At 42.9% G+C, this 20,045-nt stretch overlaps 1 protein-coding gene across 3 annotated transcripts in view; it reads right to left on the bottom strand.

Annotated features, from left to right (window-relative positions):
* zswim8 (zinc finger, SWIM-type containing 8) overlaps window positions 1-20,045 on the bottom strand; it is a 158,163-nt gene that overhangs the window by 91,182 nt on the left and 46,936 nt on the right. For all 3 annotated transcript variants that reach the window (XM_068020508.1, XM_068020509.1, XM_068020507.1), the window contains one exon: window positions 9,013-9,107. In XM_068020508.1, the coding sequence (XP_067876609.1) occupies window positions 9,013-9,107 (95 nt within the window). The remainder of the gene's footprint in view (window positions 1-9,012; window positions 9,108-20,045) is intronic.

Below are 20,045 nucleotides of genomic sequence, written 5' to 3'. Positions count from 1 at the left end.
ACATGCCAAAGACTTGCAGGTTGATAGGTAAATTGGCCATTATAAATTAGTGTAGGTAGGTGGTAGGGGAACTGAGGGGATGTGATACGAATATGGGATTAATGTAGGATTAGTATAAATGGGTGGTTGATGGTCGGCACAGACTCGGTGGGCCGAAGGACCTGTTTCAGTGCTGTATTTCTAAACAAAATAAATAAAATAAAAAAACATGTCTCAGAAAAGAAATCCTTTAGCTCGATCAGTTCTTTCATGCTGTGGAGGTTAATATCAAGTTTGAACCTTTACTTGAGGAAGTGACAGACCAAGATGTTAGCGAAGAGGAAACAACAGAAAGACATTGGGAAAGTTTGAAACCGAGCATGAAATATGCAGTAACTGAGACGGTCCTTCAGAAAGAGAGAAGGAAACATCAACAGTGGATGACTGATGAAATACTAGATGTGGTGCAGAAAAGCAGACAGGAAAAAAAGAATATGACCAAACAGAAATGCAGATAAGAAAAGCTTGTAAAGCGCCCAAAGAAAAGTGGTAGGAAAACAGTTGGAAGGAAACAGAAGGACTGGAGAAAAGGAACAATAAGAGAGCTGTGCATGAGGAAGTTCAAGCACTGACAGACAAGAAAATAACTACAAATAGTGGATGTATAAGGAGCAAGGAAGGTGAACTTCTCTTCGAGAAAGGAAGTCTAGAGAAACGATGGGTGGAGTACATCGGAGAGCTGTATGACGAAGATAGAAGTGAATTGCTACCAGAAGGAAGAGATAATAGAGGCAGAAGTCAGTGCAGTGGCCAAAAAGATGAAAGCAAAGAAAGCACCTGGAATCGGAGATACCAACAGAATACCTAAAAGCCCTGAATGATGTTAACACTGGTATACCGACAGGTCTCTGCAACAAAATTTACAGAACAGGATTCATGCCTGTGGATCTTATGCCGTGTTCGTTAAGCTCCTAAAGAAACCAAAAGCCCGGAAGCGCTCAGAGCACAGGACAATGAGCCTCATGAGCCATGTGATAAAAATGATTCTAACAATCATTTTAGAAAGAAATGACGAATCTAGAAAAGCAGAGATAGATGATAGTCAGTCAGGATTCAGACCAAAGAAAGGAACAAGAGAAGGCAACTTTAATTTGAGAGTAGTCATTGAAAAACACCTGAAAGTACAAAAACCTGTATGCTGCATAGACTATGAAAAGGCATTTGATAGAATCCACCATCAGAAAATAATGGAGTGCTTAAACAAACTAGAAAATTACAGAAATGATAAAAGGATATTTCAGAATCTATATTGGAACCAATCAGCAGTGATTAGACTTGACAGCAGTTTGTCAGACAGCTTCCCAATCAAAAGAGGAGTGCGTCAGAGATGTGTTATGTCCCCAAAACTGTTCAACCTGTACAATGAAGCTATCTTCAGAGACATTGAAGACCAACCAATTAAACCAAGGCACTATCTGCGTGCTGAGGTGGACATAAAAGATCTCATGGCACCAGTCGACCAGGGAGCAACTCTAAGTGTCCTGGCCAACATTCATCCCTCAGTCAATGTCACCAAAAGCAAACAATTCATCTTTGATTTATCTGTTTTTTGGGGGATCTTCTTTTACACAAATCAGTTGCCATATTTGCCAAATAATAATATTGACTGTACTGCAAAAGTAATCCATTTGTCGTCAAGCCCTTTGGGATGTGATATGGTGATATATAAGTGCAAGTTCTTTCTTACAAACACAAGTTGTAAATCAGGGCAAAACAAGGTCATTGTGAACATATTTGAAAAGGAGATAAACAAATGTAGGAAAAAGTTTCAAATCTAGTCAAGGATCCAACATCTTGACTTGTTCTTAGTCATACTCCATTGATATGCTCCTTTGCTAAATAAGCCATCACAATGGATGTGCTACACAAAGCCAAAAGGCATTGACTTGATTACCAAATGTTTTGTCCAAACAAAGCTTTATTGCACTGTAATATTTCTGCTAGTTCCTGTGATACACTACAGGCAAAATCTTCTATGCCAAGCAGATAATTTAAGAGTCGGGCCAAAAAGTAACCATAAACCACACAGTCAAAACTTGTGTCCAATAATGGGACATCTCAAAACCTTAACAGTCTCCTTGTTTCACAAACATTTCAACCATTAAGAGATTTTTTTTCCCCAAATGTTCACTCATTTATTACGCTACTCCCCAAACTGCGGAGAAAATTTTCTTCTAGGCTTTTCCTACTGCTATACTTCAGACACATCAGTGGTCACAATATGGACAGTTCAGTTCAGGCCAGGACTGGGCTCAGCTGTGAAAGTCCCACAGTCAAACAACCTGGCGACTCTCATCTGCTGGTCTCACATATGGCCACTTAGGCAATGATACAGGAGGGTGGTCAGTGCCAATTGAACCATACTCCTCCTGCTCATGACACGAGAAGCAGAGACAAAATTCATTTGCAACAACCTTTGGGACTAGGTTGATTTATAATGGTTAGATTTTTTTTTTAGAAAGATTGACTCAATACATGTGACCTTCGTTAAATGCTGATCACCCATTATATACAACATACTAAATGAATCTATTGCTTGAGAAGGACAAGTAACTTAGTTCCCATACTTGAACTCTAGTTTACCACTTTCAAAGCAGTCTTCGTATTAACCCAAAACTGCAATAGGTGTTTGAGCTCTAGAGAATACAAACCCAGACAACATTCCTATTTGTCACTTATTCATTTACTGAAACTGTGTTGAACTCCTTGATGTTTTTCATGTCACCTTAGAAACCACTAAATGGGGCCTGATGAGCAATGTCTTATGTCTTTTTTAAGCTCCATATTGTGGAGCAGTGCACAGTACTAGATGGAAGTTCAATAACACTGCGACAACCTAGATCAGAAATCGATCACCGCTTTGCTGGAAACGAGGAGTTTTGAGAGACACACAAGAGACCCCTGGAGGGGAAGCTTTTAAAGCAGCAGTCAACACATCATCTAAAAATAAAGCTCCTTCTAAAATGACCAACTTCACAAGCAGCAGCACATGACATAAGCAAAAGCCTCTTTGCAGAGGCAGATTACAGATCTAATGCACAAATATTCGGTTTGAAGCTCGCCCAGAGATTGCTAAGCACAGCAAGGACAATTTCGGCCAGCGAACAAAAGAAAAGCAGAGGTGTTAAGCAGAGTGTTACGGACAGCTAAAAGTCAAATAGTGAATCAAAAATAGCCCCTCTAGTAGGATTTTAGGTGGGCAGGCATAGGAACTGTCCTGTCTTCAGAAAAGAAGCAAGTCTTGTACCCATCAAGCCAACTGAACAACAGGAAATTCTAAAGCCTGTTAGAAGCACACTGAGAGGAATGGCCTGGGTACAGATGGATGCACTGTGGGACTGCATGGCAAATATAGGAAGAACTACAGGCAAGCCTCAGTCAAACCTTTACTTATTGAAAACGATCTGACACACACACCAGGGTATGGAAACCGGCTACAAAAAAAAATGCAAGATTCCAAACCCAGCCACAGCTACTGCGTCACTTCAGTCCCGAGTACTATACAATCAACTCTTAGCTCTTGGTGTCTGTAGTACACCAGTACGTTTCAGTTTATGCAAATGAGGAACATTGTTAGTGTTTTGCAAATGCAAAGTAATTTAAACTGCCACCTTTGTGTGTGCCTGTCCAGAAGTAATTACACAATGGCCAATCAGAAATTCTTGTCTAAGAATTTCCTTTAGCAAACCAGCACTTCTTTCGAAATGAATCCTATACTTCAGAGCACAAATTAATGCACTAGGATGACCTAGAATAGCAGTTATTGGAACTGGGAGTCTTCTAACTTCACTCTCGATAGCCCTGCAAGGTAATGCTTGGTATCTTAAGACAAGGAAAGGAAGAAAAGAAAGCAAGGCTTACATGTATATAGCATCATTCATATTTTCGTGGCATTCCAAAGTAGATCAAAGTCTATGATCCACTTTGAAGTGTAGTCACTGCTGTTATACTAACACAGTAGCCAATATGCACTCAGCAAGGTCGACAAGCGCAAAGGAGCTAACTGACCAGTTTTGGTGCTATTTGTTGAATGGTAAATGTTGATCAGAACACTCTCTTGCTCTTAGTCAACCAACATGCCACGGAATCTTTTATGTCCACCTGAACAGTTTAACATCTCATTGAAAAGACAGCACCTCCGACAGTGCAGCACTCCCTAGAATGCATACACCATTCCTTTGGTAGGGTTTGAACCCACTACCTCCCTACTCAGGGACGAGGGCACGAATGTCATTCATGGGTTGAAGACCATCAGTGTCCCAAGACACATGTGGAGTCTCTCAAGTTTGGCTCTTGCCAGCAAGTGCCTGATCTCTAGGAATTCGGGTAATGAGCTAATCCCCTATGGGGAGTGGTGACTCCATATCAAGTGCAGAAACTCCACTTGTTTGGATTTCTCAATAGCTTAATTTGGAAACTCCCAAGTATAGTCATGAGTTTCTGCAGGTGCCAAGACACCTGGCTGACCGCCCCCCCAAAAAAAATTATGCATTAACAAAATAAACAAACAGATTAAAAATATGAATTTCACTTTCAGCTAGATATTCCAAATATAGAAATAATCACAAGTTCACAAATCAGTATAGGAATCACAAAATCAAGTGTTCTTTTAATACAACTTTAATCATCATTGAAGATCCTACACACCTAGTAGTCCTAATTCCATATATCTGCCCTGTTCCAATATCTCCTCATCCCCCTTTCTTCATCTAACCTATTTTAAAATGTTGCTATCGTCTCTGCTTCAATCATTAAGCTCCAGTAGTACCATTTTGCTGGGTACTGTTCGGAAAAGCTGATCCAAAAACTGTCTGAAAGAGAAAACCTTCAAAGAGCTTTTCCAACAGCTGAATCTACTGTGAAAACTGCAACAAATGGAGAAAATTGTACAGTCAGAGATTTTACTTGGGAATCTCTTTCAAAATGCATGGAAACTGTCAGCTGACGTGTACTAGGATTCCACTGTAGCTGAACAGACATGAATCAGGGTTTAGAAAGTTTCAAACATATAGCACAATAGCTTCTGCAGCTCACTATGCAACGTGCCGCTGCCTAGCCGATGTGAAAGCTTTGAGTTCGGACTTAAAATCTGCAGAGAGGAAAAAATGCTTGCAAATTTTGGTACAATCTTGCATTCCACGGTTTTGCAGACAAAACAAGAAGCATCATGCCAATCAAGGACTGGCTACCATAGCAACAGCTACCACACCAATGGCCAGAACAGGTAAAAATGCCACTAAATGGTCAATGGGACAGGCAACAGTTGAGTTGCTTCATGCATGCATAATAAATCCTGCTGTCCAATCAGAGCCTGCCCCCAACACCCCACCCCACCCCCCCCACCACCCCATCTCCCACACCTGCTGAACTCCAAATCTAGCCCAGCCAACCAAACGTTAAGGGAAAAAAAAATCAAGTAAAAAGCTGAGGGGGGTGAAAACAAAATAACTCTTACCATAGAATCATAGAAATTTACGTGACAGGAGGCCACCATTTGGCCCATCGTCTCTGCGATGGCCAAAAAGAGCCATCACACTTTCGAGCTAGCAATTTCTTTAAATCTATGCCCCTTGGTTATTGACCTCTTTGCTAAGGGAAATATGTCCTTCCTATCCACTCTATAGTAGTGGGATTATCGCTGGACTAGTAACCCAGAGACCCAGGGTATTGATCTGGAGACATGGGTTTGAATCCCACCACAGCAGAAGGTGGAATTTGAATTTAATTAATAAATCTGGAAATAAAAGCTAGTCTAATGATGGCCATGAAACCATTGTCGATTGTTGTAAAAACCCATCTGGTTCACTAATGTCCTTTAGGGAAGGCAATCGGCTGTCCTTACCTGGTCTGGCCTGTATGTAACTCCAGACCCACAGCAATGCGGTTAACTCTTATATGCCCTCTGAAATGGCTGAACAAGCCACTCAGTTGTACCTAACCGCTACGAAGTTAATAAAAAGGAATGAAACCGGACGGACCACCCGGCATCGACCTAGGCACTGGAAATGACAACGGCAAACCCAGCCCTGTCGACCCTGCAAAGTCCTCCTTACTAACATCTGGGGGCTTGTGCCAAAATTGGGAGAGCTGTCCCACAGACTAGTCAAGCAATAGCTTGACATGGTCATACTCACAGAACCATACCTTACATACAATGTCCCAGACACAACAATCACTATCCCTGGGTATGTCCTGCCCCACCAGCAGGACAGACCCAGCAGAGGTGGCGGGACTGTGGTCTACAGTAGGGAGGGAGTTGCCCTGGGAGTCCTCATTGACTCTGGACCCCATGAAGTCTCATGGCATCAGGTCAAACATGGGCAAGGTAACCTCCTACTGATTACCACCTACCGCCCTCCCTCAGCTGATCAGTCAGTACTCCTCCATGTTGAGCACCACTTGCAGAAAGCACTAAGGGTGGCACTGTATTGGTAGGAGTGACCACCGCACAGTCCTTGTGGAGACGAAGTCCCTCCTTCACATTGAGGATACCGTCCATCGTGTTGTGTGGCACTATCACCGTGCTAAATGGGATAGATTTCGAACAGATCTAGCAATGCAAAACTGGGCACCCATGAGGCGCTGTGGGTCATCAGCAGCAGCAGAATTGTACTCAACCACAATCTGTAACCTCATGGCCCGGCATATCCCCCACTCTACCATTACCATCAAGCCAGGAGACCACCCTGGTTCAATGTAGAGTGCAGGAGGGCATATCAGGAGCAGCACCAGGCATACCTCAAAATGAGGTGTCAACCTGGTGAAGCTACAGCCCAGGACTACTTGCATGTCAAACTGCATAAGCAGCATGCAAAAGACAGAGCTAAGGGATCCCATAACCAACAGACCAGATCTAAGCTCTGCAGTCCTGCCACATCCAGTCGTGAATGGTGGTGGACAATTAAACTAACTGGAGGAGGTGGCTCCACAAATATCCCCATCCTCAATGATGGGGGAGCCCAGCACATCAGTGTGAAAGATAAGGCAGAAGCATTTGCAACAATCTTCAGACAGAAGTGCCGAGTCGATGACCCATCTCAGCCCCCTCCTAAAGTCCCCAGCATTACAGATGCCAGACTTCAGCCAATTCGATTCACTCCGCGTGATATCAAGAAACAACTGAAGGCACTGGATACTGCAAAGGTTATGGGTCCTGACAATATTCCGGCAATAGAACTGAAGACTTGTGCTCCAGAACTTGCCGCACCCCTAGCCAAGCTGTTCCAGTATAGCTACAACACTGGCATCTACCCGGCAATGTGGAAAATTGCCCAGGTATGTCCTGTACACAAAAAGCAGGACAAGTCCAACCCAGCCAATTACCGCCCCATCAGTCTACTCTCAATCATCAGTAAAGTGATGGAACGCGTCATCAACAGTGCCGTCAAGCAGCACTTGCTTAGCAATAACCTGCTCACTGGTGCTCAGTTTGGGTTCTGCCAGGGCCACTCAGCTCCTGACCTCATTACAGCCTTGGTTCAAACATGGACAAAAGAGCTGAACTCAAGAGGTGAGGAGAGAGTGACTGCCCTTGACATCAAGGCAGCATTTGACCGAGTATGGCATCAAGGAGCCCTAGCAAACCTGGAGTCAATGGGAATCGGGGGAAAACCCTCCGCTGGCTGGAGTCATACCTAGCGCAAAGGAAGATGGCTGTGGTTGTTGGAGGTCAATCATCTGAGCTCCAAGACATCACTGCAGGAGTTCCTCAGGGTAGTGTCCTAGGCCCAACCATTTTCAGCTGCTTCATCAATGACCTTCCTTCAATCATAAGGTCAGAAGTGGGGATGTTTGCTGATGATTGCACAATGTTCAGCACCATTCGCGACTCCTCAAATACTGAAGCAGTCAGTGTAAAAATGCAGCAAGACCTGGACAATATCCAGGCTTGGGCTGATAAGTGACAAGTAACATTCGCGCCACATAAGTGCCGGGCAATGACCATCTCCAACAGGAGAGAATCTAACCATCTCCCCTTCACATTCAACGGCATTACCATCACTGAATCCCCCACTATCAACATCCTAGGGGCTACCATTGACCAGAAACTAAACTGGAGTAGCCATATAAATACCGTGGCTACAAGAGCAGGTCAGAGGCTAGGAATCTTGCGGCGAGTAACTCACCTCCTGACTCCCCAAAGTCTGTCCACCACCCACAAGGCACAAGTCAGGAGTGTGATGGAAAACTTTCCACTTGCCTGGATGGGTGCAGCTCCAACAACACTCAAGAAGCTCGACACCATCTAGAACAAAGCAGTCCGCTTGATTGGCACACCATCCACAAACATTCACTCCCTCCACCATCGACGTACAGTGGCAGCAGTGTGTACCATCTACAAGATGCACTGCAGCAACACACCAAGGTTCCTTAGACAGCACTTCCAAACCCGCGATCTCTACCACCTCGAAGGACAAGAGCAGCAGATGCATGGGAACATCACCACCTGCAAGATCACACACCATCCTGACTTGGAACTATATCGCTGTTCCTTCACTGCCACTGGGTCAAAATCCTGGAACTCCCTTCCTAACAGCACTGTGGGTGTACCTACCTCCCATGGACTGCAGCGGTTCACGAAGGCAGCTCACCACCACCTTCTCAAGGGCAATTAGGGATGGGCAATAAATGCTTGCATAGCCAGTGACGTCCACATCCCACGAACGAATAAAAAACTCTATCTAGGCCCCTCAATTTTATACACCTCAAGTAAACCTCCCCTCAGCTTCTTCTGTTCCAAGGAAAATAACCCCACTGTATTCAATCTTTCCTCATGGTTAAAACTCTCCAGTCCTGGCAATATTCTTGCAAATCTCCTCTGCACCCTCTCCAGTACGATCTTACTTAACCCGTCACAGTTACCTACTTTCCAAACACTTTGTAGGTTTGTTAAGCGGGAACAGTTTATTACGAGATACGACATTTGACAAGATAATTGTACGGGGAATGAAGTTTTTAAAATCAACAGCTTACCTATCTGCAGTGGATCTTTGACTGCCCGCACTCTGAAAAGTTGCTCCCCTCGTTGGAATTCATCGGCACTGCCATTAGCCAGACACGAGTATAATCTGAGAACAAGTTGAGAGACGTATAGTTAAGTTACAACAACTGCAACATAGGGAACTAAGGAACTGATCGGAAATACATGGCACAGAATTACATAGAATTTACAGCACAGAAACAGGCCTTGGGGCCCAATAGGTGCACACAAGCCTCCTCCCAAGCTGTTTCATCTAGCCCTATCAGCATATCCTTCCAATCCTTTCTCTCTTATGTACTTAATCTAATTTCTCCTTAAATGTACTTCCTCTAATCGCCTGTACTACTCCATGTGGTAGCAAGTTCCACATTCTCACCACTGTCTGGTGAAAGGAGGTTATACTGAATTCCTCATTGGATTTATTAGCAACTATCTAATATTTATGGCCCCTAGGTTTGGACGTCCGCACAAGCGGAATCATCTCTTCACTACACTCGGGACATATACTGAATGCACAATGAAATGCTGCCTGTTCCAAAGACAAATATTCTCAAAATTTCTATCACCAACTTTGAATTATAAATCGATCAGTGAAAAGGCATTTTTCCCCTATCGGGTGTACATTCCAAGTTATTGAATGACCTCTGTCCAACATCCCAAGCCACATTCCAGACAAGGAAGCAATTGAATAGCAGCAGTAAATCCAAATTCAGACAAGGATAATGAGACCATCCTACAGAACCACCAATTCTGCAGATTCCTCCCAGTGCAGGAGCAACCAAACCACAAAACACAAAATGTCAATAATTTTCTCCTACAAATGCCTAGGAGGCAAATAACAATATGCCATCGTGTGTAAACACCTGAAGAATATAGATTACCAGTAGGGTTCTTTTCACTCTTGAACTATCAAGTGTTGCTGGACATTAGGAACACAGACTTGCTTATAGAGCACGGTTTCTCCAGAAACTGAGCACGCACTTGAAAAAGTCATGATGTGGAATAGGCACAATTTCATATGCCACGTGGTATCTTACTGCCATGGCAGATAAAACCTCAGAGCCAGCGTCAGTTTATTTTCACCTAAAGCTACAATCAAACTTGCCACTAACTCCAAGAAACCACACCCTTGCAAAGTCTGCGGGAATGGACGAGAAAAAACCCAGGATGATGACACCCTTGCTTCAGCAGCATGACACCAGCTGCCAGGGTCAAGCTGTCAACAGGAGTCGTCACGTTCTGCAGTTAAATCTAGACAGCAAATCCGTAAGAAATGTATCAGGATTGCTGCATGTGATGGCCTGCCATATGCCATCAATTAGATTTGGAGAGATGCCCAGGAAGCACCCATGGAACAGGTGAAAAATCCCTTAATCTGCCCCTTGGGTTTCTTCTCAGAATGTAGGATGCAGTCAACCATCCACTTTGCAGTCTGCCACTGAGTTATTGATTTACCTTGCCTTATGGATGCCATCAGAAGTTAATAAGTGTGAAGGTTGTCTAGTTGTTCTGTGCAAGCCACAGAATAACCTGGGGTTCTGCAAACATCTACAAAGCAGAAATAATACCCTACTACTGGACTGTGTGGCAGCGAACAAAATAAGATAGCACGTACACAAATCTGCAATTGGGATGGCTTGTGGCAGATGTTGTTTAACGCAGACAAATAGGGAGGCTGGGATAGTAGAACAATGAGAATATGTGCGAAACCATATTAGCCAGGATACAACACAAGAAAGGGGATAAATCTGGGAGATACTTACATACATAAATACAAATTAGGAGCAGGAGTAGGTCACTCAACCCTTCTCCGCCATTCAATAAGTTCATGGCTGAACTGATTACTCCACATTTCCACCTACCCCCGATAACCTTCCACCCACTTGCTTATCAAGAATCTATCTACCTCTGCCTTAAAAATATTCAAAGACTCTGCTCCCACTGCCTTTTGAGGAAGAGAGTTCCAAAGACTCACAACCCTCTGAGAGAAAAAATTCTCCTCATCTCTGTCTTAAATGTGCGACCCCTTATTTTTAAATAGTGACCCCTAGTTCGAGATTCTTCCACAAGGGGAAACATCCTTTCCACATCCACCCTGTCAAGACCCCTCAGGATCCTGTATGTTTCAATCAAGTCACCTCTTACTCTTCTAAATTCCAGAGGATACAAGCCTCGTCTGTCCAACCTTTCCTCGTAAGACAGCCCACCCATTCCAGCTATCAGTCTAGTAAAGCTTCTCTATACTGCCTCCAATGCATTTACATCCTTCTTTAAGTAAGGAGACCAGTTCTATACACAGTACTCCAGGTGTGGTCTCACCAATACCCTGTACAACTGAAGCATAACCTCCCTACTTTTGTACTACAACTCCCCTCGCGATAAATGATAACATTCTATTAGCTTTCCTAATTATGTGTTGTACCTGCATACTAACCTTTTGCGATTCATGTACTAGGACACCCAGATCCCTCTGCATCTCAGAGCTCTGCAATCTCTCACCATTTAGATAATATGTTTCTTTTTTATTCTTCCTGCCAAAGTACACAATTTCACTCTTTCCCACATTATGCTCCATTTGCTAGGTCTTTGCCCACTCATTTAATCTATCAATATCCCTTTGTAGCCTCCTTATGTCCTCTTCACAAGTTACTTTCCTACCTATCTCTGTGTCATCAGCAAATTTAGCAGCCATACCTTCAGTCCCTTCATCTAAGTCATTTATATAAACTGTAAAAAGTTGAGAGCCCAGCACTCATCCCTGTGGCACACCACTTGTTACATCTTGCCAACCAGAAAATGACCCATTTATGCCTAATCTCGGTTTCCTGTTAGCTAGCCAATCTTCTCTCCATGCCAATATGTTACCCCCAACACCATGACCTTTTATTTTCTGCAATAACCTTTGATGTGGCACCTTAGCAAATGCCTTCTGGAAATCTAAGTACAGTACATCCACCGGTTCCCCTTTATCCACAGCACATGTAACTCCCTCAAAGAACTCCAATAAGTTGGTTAAACATTATTTCCCTTTCACAAAACCATGTTGACTCTGCCTGATTACCTTGAATTTTTCTAAGTGCCCTGCTATAACATCTTTAATAATAGCTTCTAACATTCTCCCTAAGACAAATGTTAAGCTAACTGGCCTGTAGTTTCCTGCTTTCGGTCTCCCTCCCCCTTTGAATAAAGAAGTTACATTCGCTATTTTCCAAGGAACCTTCCCCGAATCTAGGGAATTTTTGAAAATTAAAACTAACGCATCAACTATCTCACTAGCCACTTCTTTTAACACCCTAGGATGAAGTCCATCACGACCTGGAGACTTGTCAGCCCACAGCTGCAACAATTTGTTCACTACCACTTCCCCGGTGATTGTAATTTTCTTGAGTTCCTCCCTCCCTTCCAGTTCCTGACTTACAGCTAATACTGGGATGTTACTTATATCCTCAATAGTGAAGACAAATGCAAAATATCTGTTCAATTCATCTACCATCTCCTTATAATCCATTATTAATTCCCCCAGAATCACTTATTATATGGGACCAATGCTCACTTTGTTAACTTTTCTTTTTTAAATATCTACAGAAACTCTTACTATCTGTCTTTATATTTCTAGCTAGCTTTCTCTCGTACTCTAATTTTACCTTCCTTATCAATATTTTAGTCCTTCTTTGCCGTTTTTTTATATTCTGTCCAATCTTCTGACCTGCCTCTCATCTTTGCACAATAATAGGCTTTTTCTTTAAGTTTGATACCATCTTTAACTGTTTTAATTAACCACGAATGGCGGGTCCCACCCTTGGTGAAAAGCTTGCTCAAACTATCGGCGCAATGTTTGATGCAATAAAAAAGTGTACATTAATGATTTAGACGTGAATATAGGAGGTCTGATCAATAAGTTCGCAGATGACACGAAAATTGGTGGTGTCGTAAATAGTGAGGAGGAAAGCCTTAGATTACAGGACGATATAGATGGGCAGAGCAGTGGAAATAGAATTTAATCCTGAGAAGTGTAAGGTGATGCATTTTGGGAGGACTAACAAGGCAAGGGAATATACAATGTATGGTAGGACCATAGGAAGTACAGAGGGTCAGAGGGACCTTGGTGTACTTGTCCATAGATCACTGAAGGCAGCAGCACAGGTAGATAAAGGTGGTTAGGACGGCATATGGGATACTTGCCTTTATTAGCCGAGGCGTATAATATAAGAGCAGGGAGGTTATGATGGAGCTGTATAAAAATGCTAGTTAGGCTGCAGCTGGAGTACTGTGTACAGTTCTGGTCGCCACACTATAGGAAGGATGTGATGGCACTGGAGAGGGTGCAGAGGAGATTCACCAGAATGTTGCCTGGGCTGGAGCATTTCAGCTATGAAGAGAGACTGGATAGGCTAGGGTTGTTTTCCTTAGAGCAGAGAAGGCTGAGGGGGGACCTGATTGAGGTATACAAAATTATGAGGGGCAGAGATAGGGTAGATAGGAAGAAACTTTTTCCCTTAGCGGAGGTGTCAATAACCAGGGGGCATAGATTTAAGGTAAGGGGCAGGAGGTTTAGAGGGGATTTGATAAAAAATATTTCACCCAGAGAGTGGTTGGAATCTGGAACACACTGCCTGAAGGGGTGGTAGAGGCAGGAACCCCCAGAACATTTAAGAAATATTTAGATGAACACTTGAAACGCCATAGCATACAAGGCTACAAGGCAAGTGCTGGAAAATGGGATTAGAATAGATAGGCTTGATGGCCAGTGTGGACACGGTGAGCCGAAGGGCCTGTTTCTGTGCTGTATAACTCTAGCACTCTATCAAACAAGGTGGAGCAAAATTTCTGAAAGTAACCATGGACATTGACAAAGTATTGGCATTGCCCCCGCATAGATTCTACTTTGTTACCTTAATTTTGATCGTTGAGCTACATGGAGAGACTGGAAATATCTACCTTGGAGAAAAGAAATTCCTCACAGCCAAATGTGCTTATGCCATTTGTCAACATCCTTTGACATCAGAGAGAGCAGACACTCCCCTCAGTGGTGTCATTGCTTACATTCCCAAGTTAACTGCATCTAGGCAGCACAGTGGCGCAGTGGTTAGCACCGCAGCCTCACAGCTCCAGGGACCCGGGTTCGATTCCGGGTACTGCCTGTGTGGAGTTTGCAAGTTCTCCCTGTGTCTGCGTGGGTTTTCTCCGGGTGCTCCGGTTTCCTCCCACAAGCCAAAAGACTTGCAGGTTGATAGGTAAATTGGCCATTATAAATTGTCACTAGTATAGGTAGGTGGTAGGGAAATATGGGATTAGTGTAGGATTAGGATAAATGGGTGGTTGATGTTCGGCACAGACTCGGTGGGCCGAAGGGCCGGTTTCAGTGCTGTATCTCTAATCTAATCTAGAATCTACCTCATTTCATTCACATCCTAACACATGCAAGGTCATCAACAGAGAAAGGAGGCAAAACTAGTTAGCTTGGATTGCTGAACCATTAAAAGGGAGGGAATAACCACCCCGCCCCCAAATCCAGTCTTGAAAAACTTGTCAAGAGTACTATCATGGTTCATAGAAATTTCATTACTCTGCACTGATGGGTTTTACAATAGAAGAACAGGGAGGTCTCCCGATGGCCTAACCAATATTCATCACTCAACCACCACCAAAAACAGATTGATCACCCGTTCCACTGTTGCTTCAGACATCTTGTTGTCGGCAAAGTGGCCACTGCATTTGCATGAATTAAAACAGTCATTGCGCTTCAAAGGAATTCACTGTACTTGAAGCAAAAACATGATAAAGCACTAAACAAACACCAGTGTGTCTTTTTAATGCAACAACTCGCGGCTTTATCTAAACTGCTATCGGAATTGAATAGCCAATTCTGATGAAAGGTCATCGATCTGAAACGTTAACACTGTGTCTCTCTCCACAGATACTGCTGAGTGTTTGCAGCATTTTCTGTTTTCAATAAGAAATCTTTCAGACATTCCTTAAAATCTACCTCTTTGACCAGGCTTTTAGTCACCTGTCCTAATACTTCGTCATGCAATTGGGGCCAAATTTTGTTTGATAACCGCGTCTGTGAAGCTCTTTGGGATGTTTTACTATGTTAAAGGCACTATATAAATGCAAGTTGCTGTATAAGTAAGAATAACTCACAATTTAAACATCAATTTCAAAATAGACAAGTTGCCTTAAGTTTAGAATTTGCATGTGAAGAGCTATTTCCAATCGTGTGATCCAATGAGACTTATTACGGATGTCAAAAATGTCCACAAGAGGGTGGGAAGGGTGATAGGCCTAATCTTTGAACAGCCAAGCAAACAAATGGCGGCTCTGAGGAGGTTCATGATGTTTCTCAGTCTTCATTAGCAATAGCAGGTTCTGCCTGCGGGGAACTGGTGCAGACTGGTCAACACTCCAAAAGGTCCAGAAGGCTGCTTTTTGCCTTGGCCAGTAAGGAGTCACCATGGTTACCACCTGATTGGAGCTAACTATCCTCAGAAAGAGGATATCAATATACAAAGCACTCCCTTCCAGAGACCGACAGGCTGCCTTGACTATCGAGGGAAATCATTCTGGAGTTCTTCCACGAGGTAACCTCAGTTGTCAAAATTCACAAGGGGTACAAGATGGGGGGCATCCTCTTGATGGTGTATTTTTAATGGCCGATTGGTGAGGTTCTGTCAATTGAGTAGGCTATAGTCTCTGGAGTTTAGAAGAATGGGAGCTGATCTCACTGAAATATTTTTTTAAAAGGGGTTGACAGGGTAGATGTTTCCCCTGGATGGAGAGTCTAAAACTAGGGGTTCACAGTCTCAGGAGAAGGGGGCAGTCCATTAAGACGGAGATGAGGAGAAATGTTTCCATTTGGAGGGTTGTTAATCTCTGGAATTCTCTATCCCGGAGAGCTGTAGCTGCTCAGTTGTTCAGCATATTCAAAACTGAGATCGACTGATTCTAGAGCACGAAGGGAATCAAAGGATATGGGAATAGGGTGAGAAAGTGGAGTTGAGGCAGTAGATCAGACATGATCTTATTGAATGGCGGAGCAGGCTCGAGGGGCTGAATGGCCTACTCTTGCTCCTATTTCTTATTCTCTTATGTCACTACCAAGGGGGTATTCTGCCATTCTATGGCCAGCAGGACTGAGTTTTCCCTCCTACCACCTCTGTGGGATTGTCAGACTAGAGTTCTGCCAATTACCCATCATGTTTGTTGAGCTGGCTAAACATACCAGTTGCAACTCAAGCCTGTTGATGTAGTAATGTGTGACAGGACATGGCTACACTCCAACTAAAGTTGATGTATTTCCCAGGTAACAGATATTCTGGGAGATTGCCTGGGCAATTCACTTGCAACTCTTTCCTCAAGGCCACCAAGCTTAAAAGAATAGCTGGCTTGGATTGATCAACACTTCAGGAACCAATGGCACAAGTTTAACTGTAACAGTCTTAACCACTTGGGCAATAGTACCACAAGAAACAAACAAAAACCACTTGCATTTAGGTAGTGCCTTTAAAACATCCCAAATCATGCTGCTAGCCCTTTGAGAAACAGGTAGCGTTGGCCACAAATCCTGCAGCCTGCCAAGTGGCCCAGTGATAGGTCACTATGTCAGATACGTTATGAAAACCCCAGACGGCTGCCTGCAATAATTGAGAAATCCAAAATTAGATCCTTCCTGAAGGCCTCTGAAAGTCAGAGCACTGCTTCATTGCAACACTAAGTGAAATAAAAGCAGCAAATATTCGAAATACTCAGCAGGTCTGGCAGCATCAGTGGAAAGGGAAACAGAGTTAATGTTTCAGGTCGATGACCTTTCATCAGAACACTTCAAGTGCTCTTCACTGGATGCAAAGCACCCTTGGTCCTCACGAGGTTGCGTATAAATGTTCTTTTTTATTTTTATCATTGAGATAATAAGACAAAGTTTTATTGCAATGTGAATCTCGTATTCATAGAAGAAAACTGTTCCAGGAGCAACAGGTTTGAGAACCAGATCTTCAAATTTTGAGGAATTGAGAATATTTGACTGAATCGCAAAAGAACCATTCCTACAAACAACCCAGTCTCAACTTGGAGCAGTCTTTACTGTTGTAACTATGAAAGGATTGCATGCCACAGTTTCCCCAGCCCATATACTGCCTTGATATGTATAGGAAGAAATGAGGAAAATCTTGACTTGAGCGCAACTTGCATAATTTGTTAAACAGAGGATGTCAAAATAGGACACAAAACACAACACTTCAACGTTCTGTGGTAATTCAGCAACACTTCCTGTTCAAACTATTCTTGCTTGGATCAGGTCAGAACAGGAAATGTCTGCAAAAATTCTCCAACATCTACTGCAAGGCAAAGACAACGCTAAGAGCTGTGCTAATGATTGGCACAGATTCACACAAATAACAAGTCATAATGTGAAACAATTTTTTTTTTGAATAACTTTCCTAAAAATGAACTGTAGTTACCTTTTTAATAGAAAGTTTTTTAAAAATGGACATTACCATAAATACACATTAGGCTAAAAATTGGTGTAATCGTTTGGGGATTAAAAATAAGCGCGCACACTATCCTGTGCACAGGTTTTACAATCCTGCTAGGTTTGCCCTCGAGTGAACCAATTTCTCCAGAGACTACATGCCCAGCAGCAACATTACAGCAACACATTTTGATCGACCTTTGCTCTGCTTTGTGATCACCTTGTGATGTCTAAATGGCAATCTTCCCTCAAATCTTCAGGCTAGACTCCCACTGTCAAACTGAAGAGAGCCACAGGGAGATTCCCTTAACTATTGAAGACAAGAGTGATCTAATTGAGGTGTTTAAGATGATTGAAGGATTTGGTAGGGTAGGCAGAGAAGAACTACTTCCTCTTGTGGGTGAGAATCCAGAACAAAGGGACATAGCCTTAAAATTAGAGCCAGGTCGTTCAGGGACAATGTCAGGAAGCACTCCTTCATACAAAGAGTAGTGGAAATCTGGAACGCTCTCCACGAAAAAGCTGTTCAGTCAGGGAGTCAATTGAAAATTTCAAATTAGATTGCTAAACCTTTGTTAGGCAAGGGTATTAAGGGTAAGAGAACAAAGGCAGGTAGATGGAGTTAAGATACAGATCAGCTATGATCTAATTGAATGATGGAACAGGCTCAAGGGGTTGAGTGGCTGCCTCCCGTTCTTCTGTGAGGTGGTTAAATATCAGATTAGTTCACCGAACTAGTAGGGTAACTCAACATTGAACCCAGTGGCCTGTTTATTGCATTACACAGCAAAACAGCTCCACATAAAACACAACAAAAACACACGAAATAGATCAAATTCACTCAAAAAAACTGGGTGAAATGTAAAAAAGAAAACAGAATGACAAAAAGGCCATTGGTCGATACTTCTGTGGCGATGAGTTGGCAGTTGCATTTTTCCTATACCAATCAGTGATGAGAAAAAAAGACTTGCATTTCCAAATCGTCTTTTGTGACTTTAGGATGACCCAAAATGCTTTACAGCCAATGAAGTATTTGGAAGTGTAGTCACTGTTGTAATGCAGGTAACACAGCAGCCAATTTGCACACAGCAAGCTCCGACAAACAGAAATATGATGACAACCAGATTGTCTGTTTTTCTTATGTTGATTGAGGGATGAATATTGGCCAGGACCACTGGGGAGAACTCTCCAGCTCTTCTTCAAAATGGTGCCATGGGATCTTTTACATCCACCTGAGATGGTAGACAGGGCTTCAGTTTAATGTCTCATCCAAAAGACAGCAACCCCAACAGAGCAGCATTCCCTCAGTACTACACTGGAGTGTCAGCCTTGATTTTTGTGCTCAAATCCTGGTGTGGGACTTGAACCCACAGCCTTCTGACTCAAAGGCGAGGGTGCTACCCAAAGAGTCACGGTTAACACCTACTGAGGATTAATCTTGTTGACTCCCATTAATAAGTTAGAGGACTATAGTTTTGCAATTCTTTGAATGCAGTAAGGCATCATAAAAGCAGTTGAACCAGGAATTCCTGACAGACTGAAGCATACACAAAGCCCTGGCTTTCAGCCAATGAAATTTCAGGCTTGCATGCCGAAGACTGCTGAGTACAGCTAAGATTGGCACAAAGAGTGTAAACGCAAAAGTTTAAAAAGCGACTGTACATAAAAACAAAACTCAAGCTTCACTGGCTGGTGACCCAATTTCTTTTTAATTAACTAATTTATGAAATGCACCTTCCATTGCAAGACTGTACCTCCGCTCAAAATCTTACACCATCCACATAATAAAACGATGTATAACCCACAACAGATTATGATGCAGCCTTCAAAATTAAGACTGCAATAAAGCCCAGTCTGGTTCAGCAAAGAATCCATTTTGTTCAAGGAACAGCACTTCATCTTTCGACAGGCCACTTTACACCCTTCCGGATTCAACATCGAGTCCAACAATTTAAGATCATAACCCCTGCATCCTTTCGTTCATCTCTTCACTATATGTTTGGATGGCTGCAATCCTGCATTCTACACCTCATCCAGAAACATCTTTTGTTTCTTTACTTGGCTTTGTACCATGAAACCTTTTGTCATTTAATGTCTCCTGCCCACCACCCTATCACAGGTCTTCCCTTTTGCTCAAAACTTATTACATTTCTAACCTTTGCCAGTTCTGATGAAAGGTCATTGGTTAACTGTTTTTCTCTCCACGGATGCTGCTTGACCTGCTGAATATTTCCAGCATTTTCTATTTGTGTTGCGCCCATTTTGTTTCCCTGAATGAAATATACTCAGAGGGAGTCACGGGAGGGTCACAGTTTAAGATTGTCGCCTCCACCCCACACTCTTTCGTCTAAAAGAGGGGTCGGCAACCTGTGGCTCCGAGCTGAATGAGGCTCGCTAAGGACTCATGTGCGGCTTCCAACCTTGATGGACTGAACCCATTTTATTCTCTATCACTTTTTAGAAAATAGTTATCTAAATGTGTTTCTAATTTTAAAAGAATATCAAACATCTAAAAATAAATCTCCTTGGCGATGAATATTTTAAACAGATAACACAGCT

Source organism: Heterodontus francisci, chromosome 42, assembly GCF_036365525.1.
Source record: "Heterodontus francisci isolate sHetFra1 chromosome 42, sHetFra1.hap1, whole genome shotgun sequence".
NCBI lineage: Eukaryota > Metazoa > Chordata > Chondrichthyes > Heterodontiformes > Heterodontidae > Heterodontus > Heterodontus francisci.
Note: the sequence above shows the minus strand (reverse complement) of the source record. Positions and strands in the feature narration are given on the sequence as shown.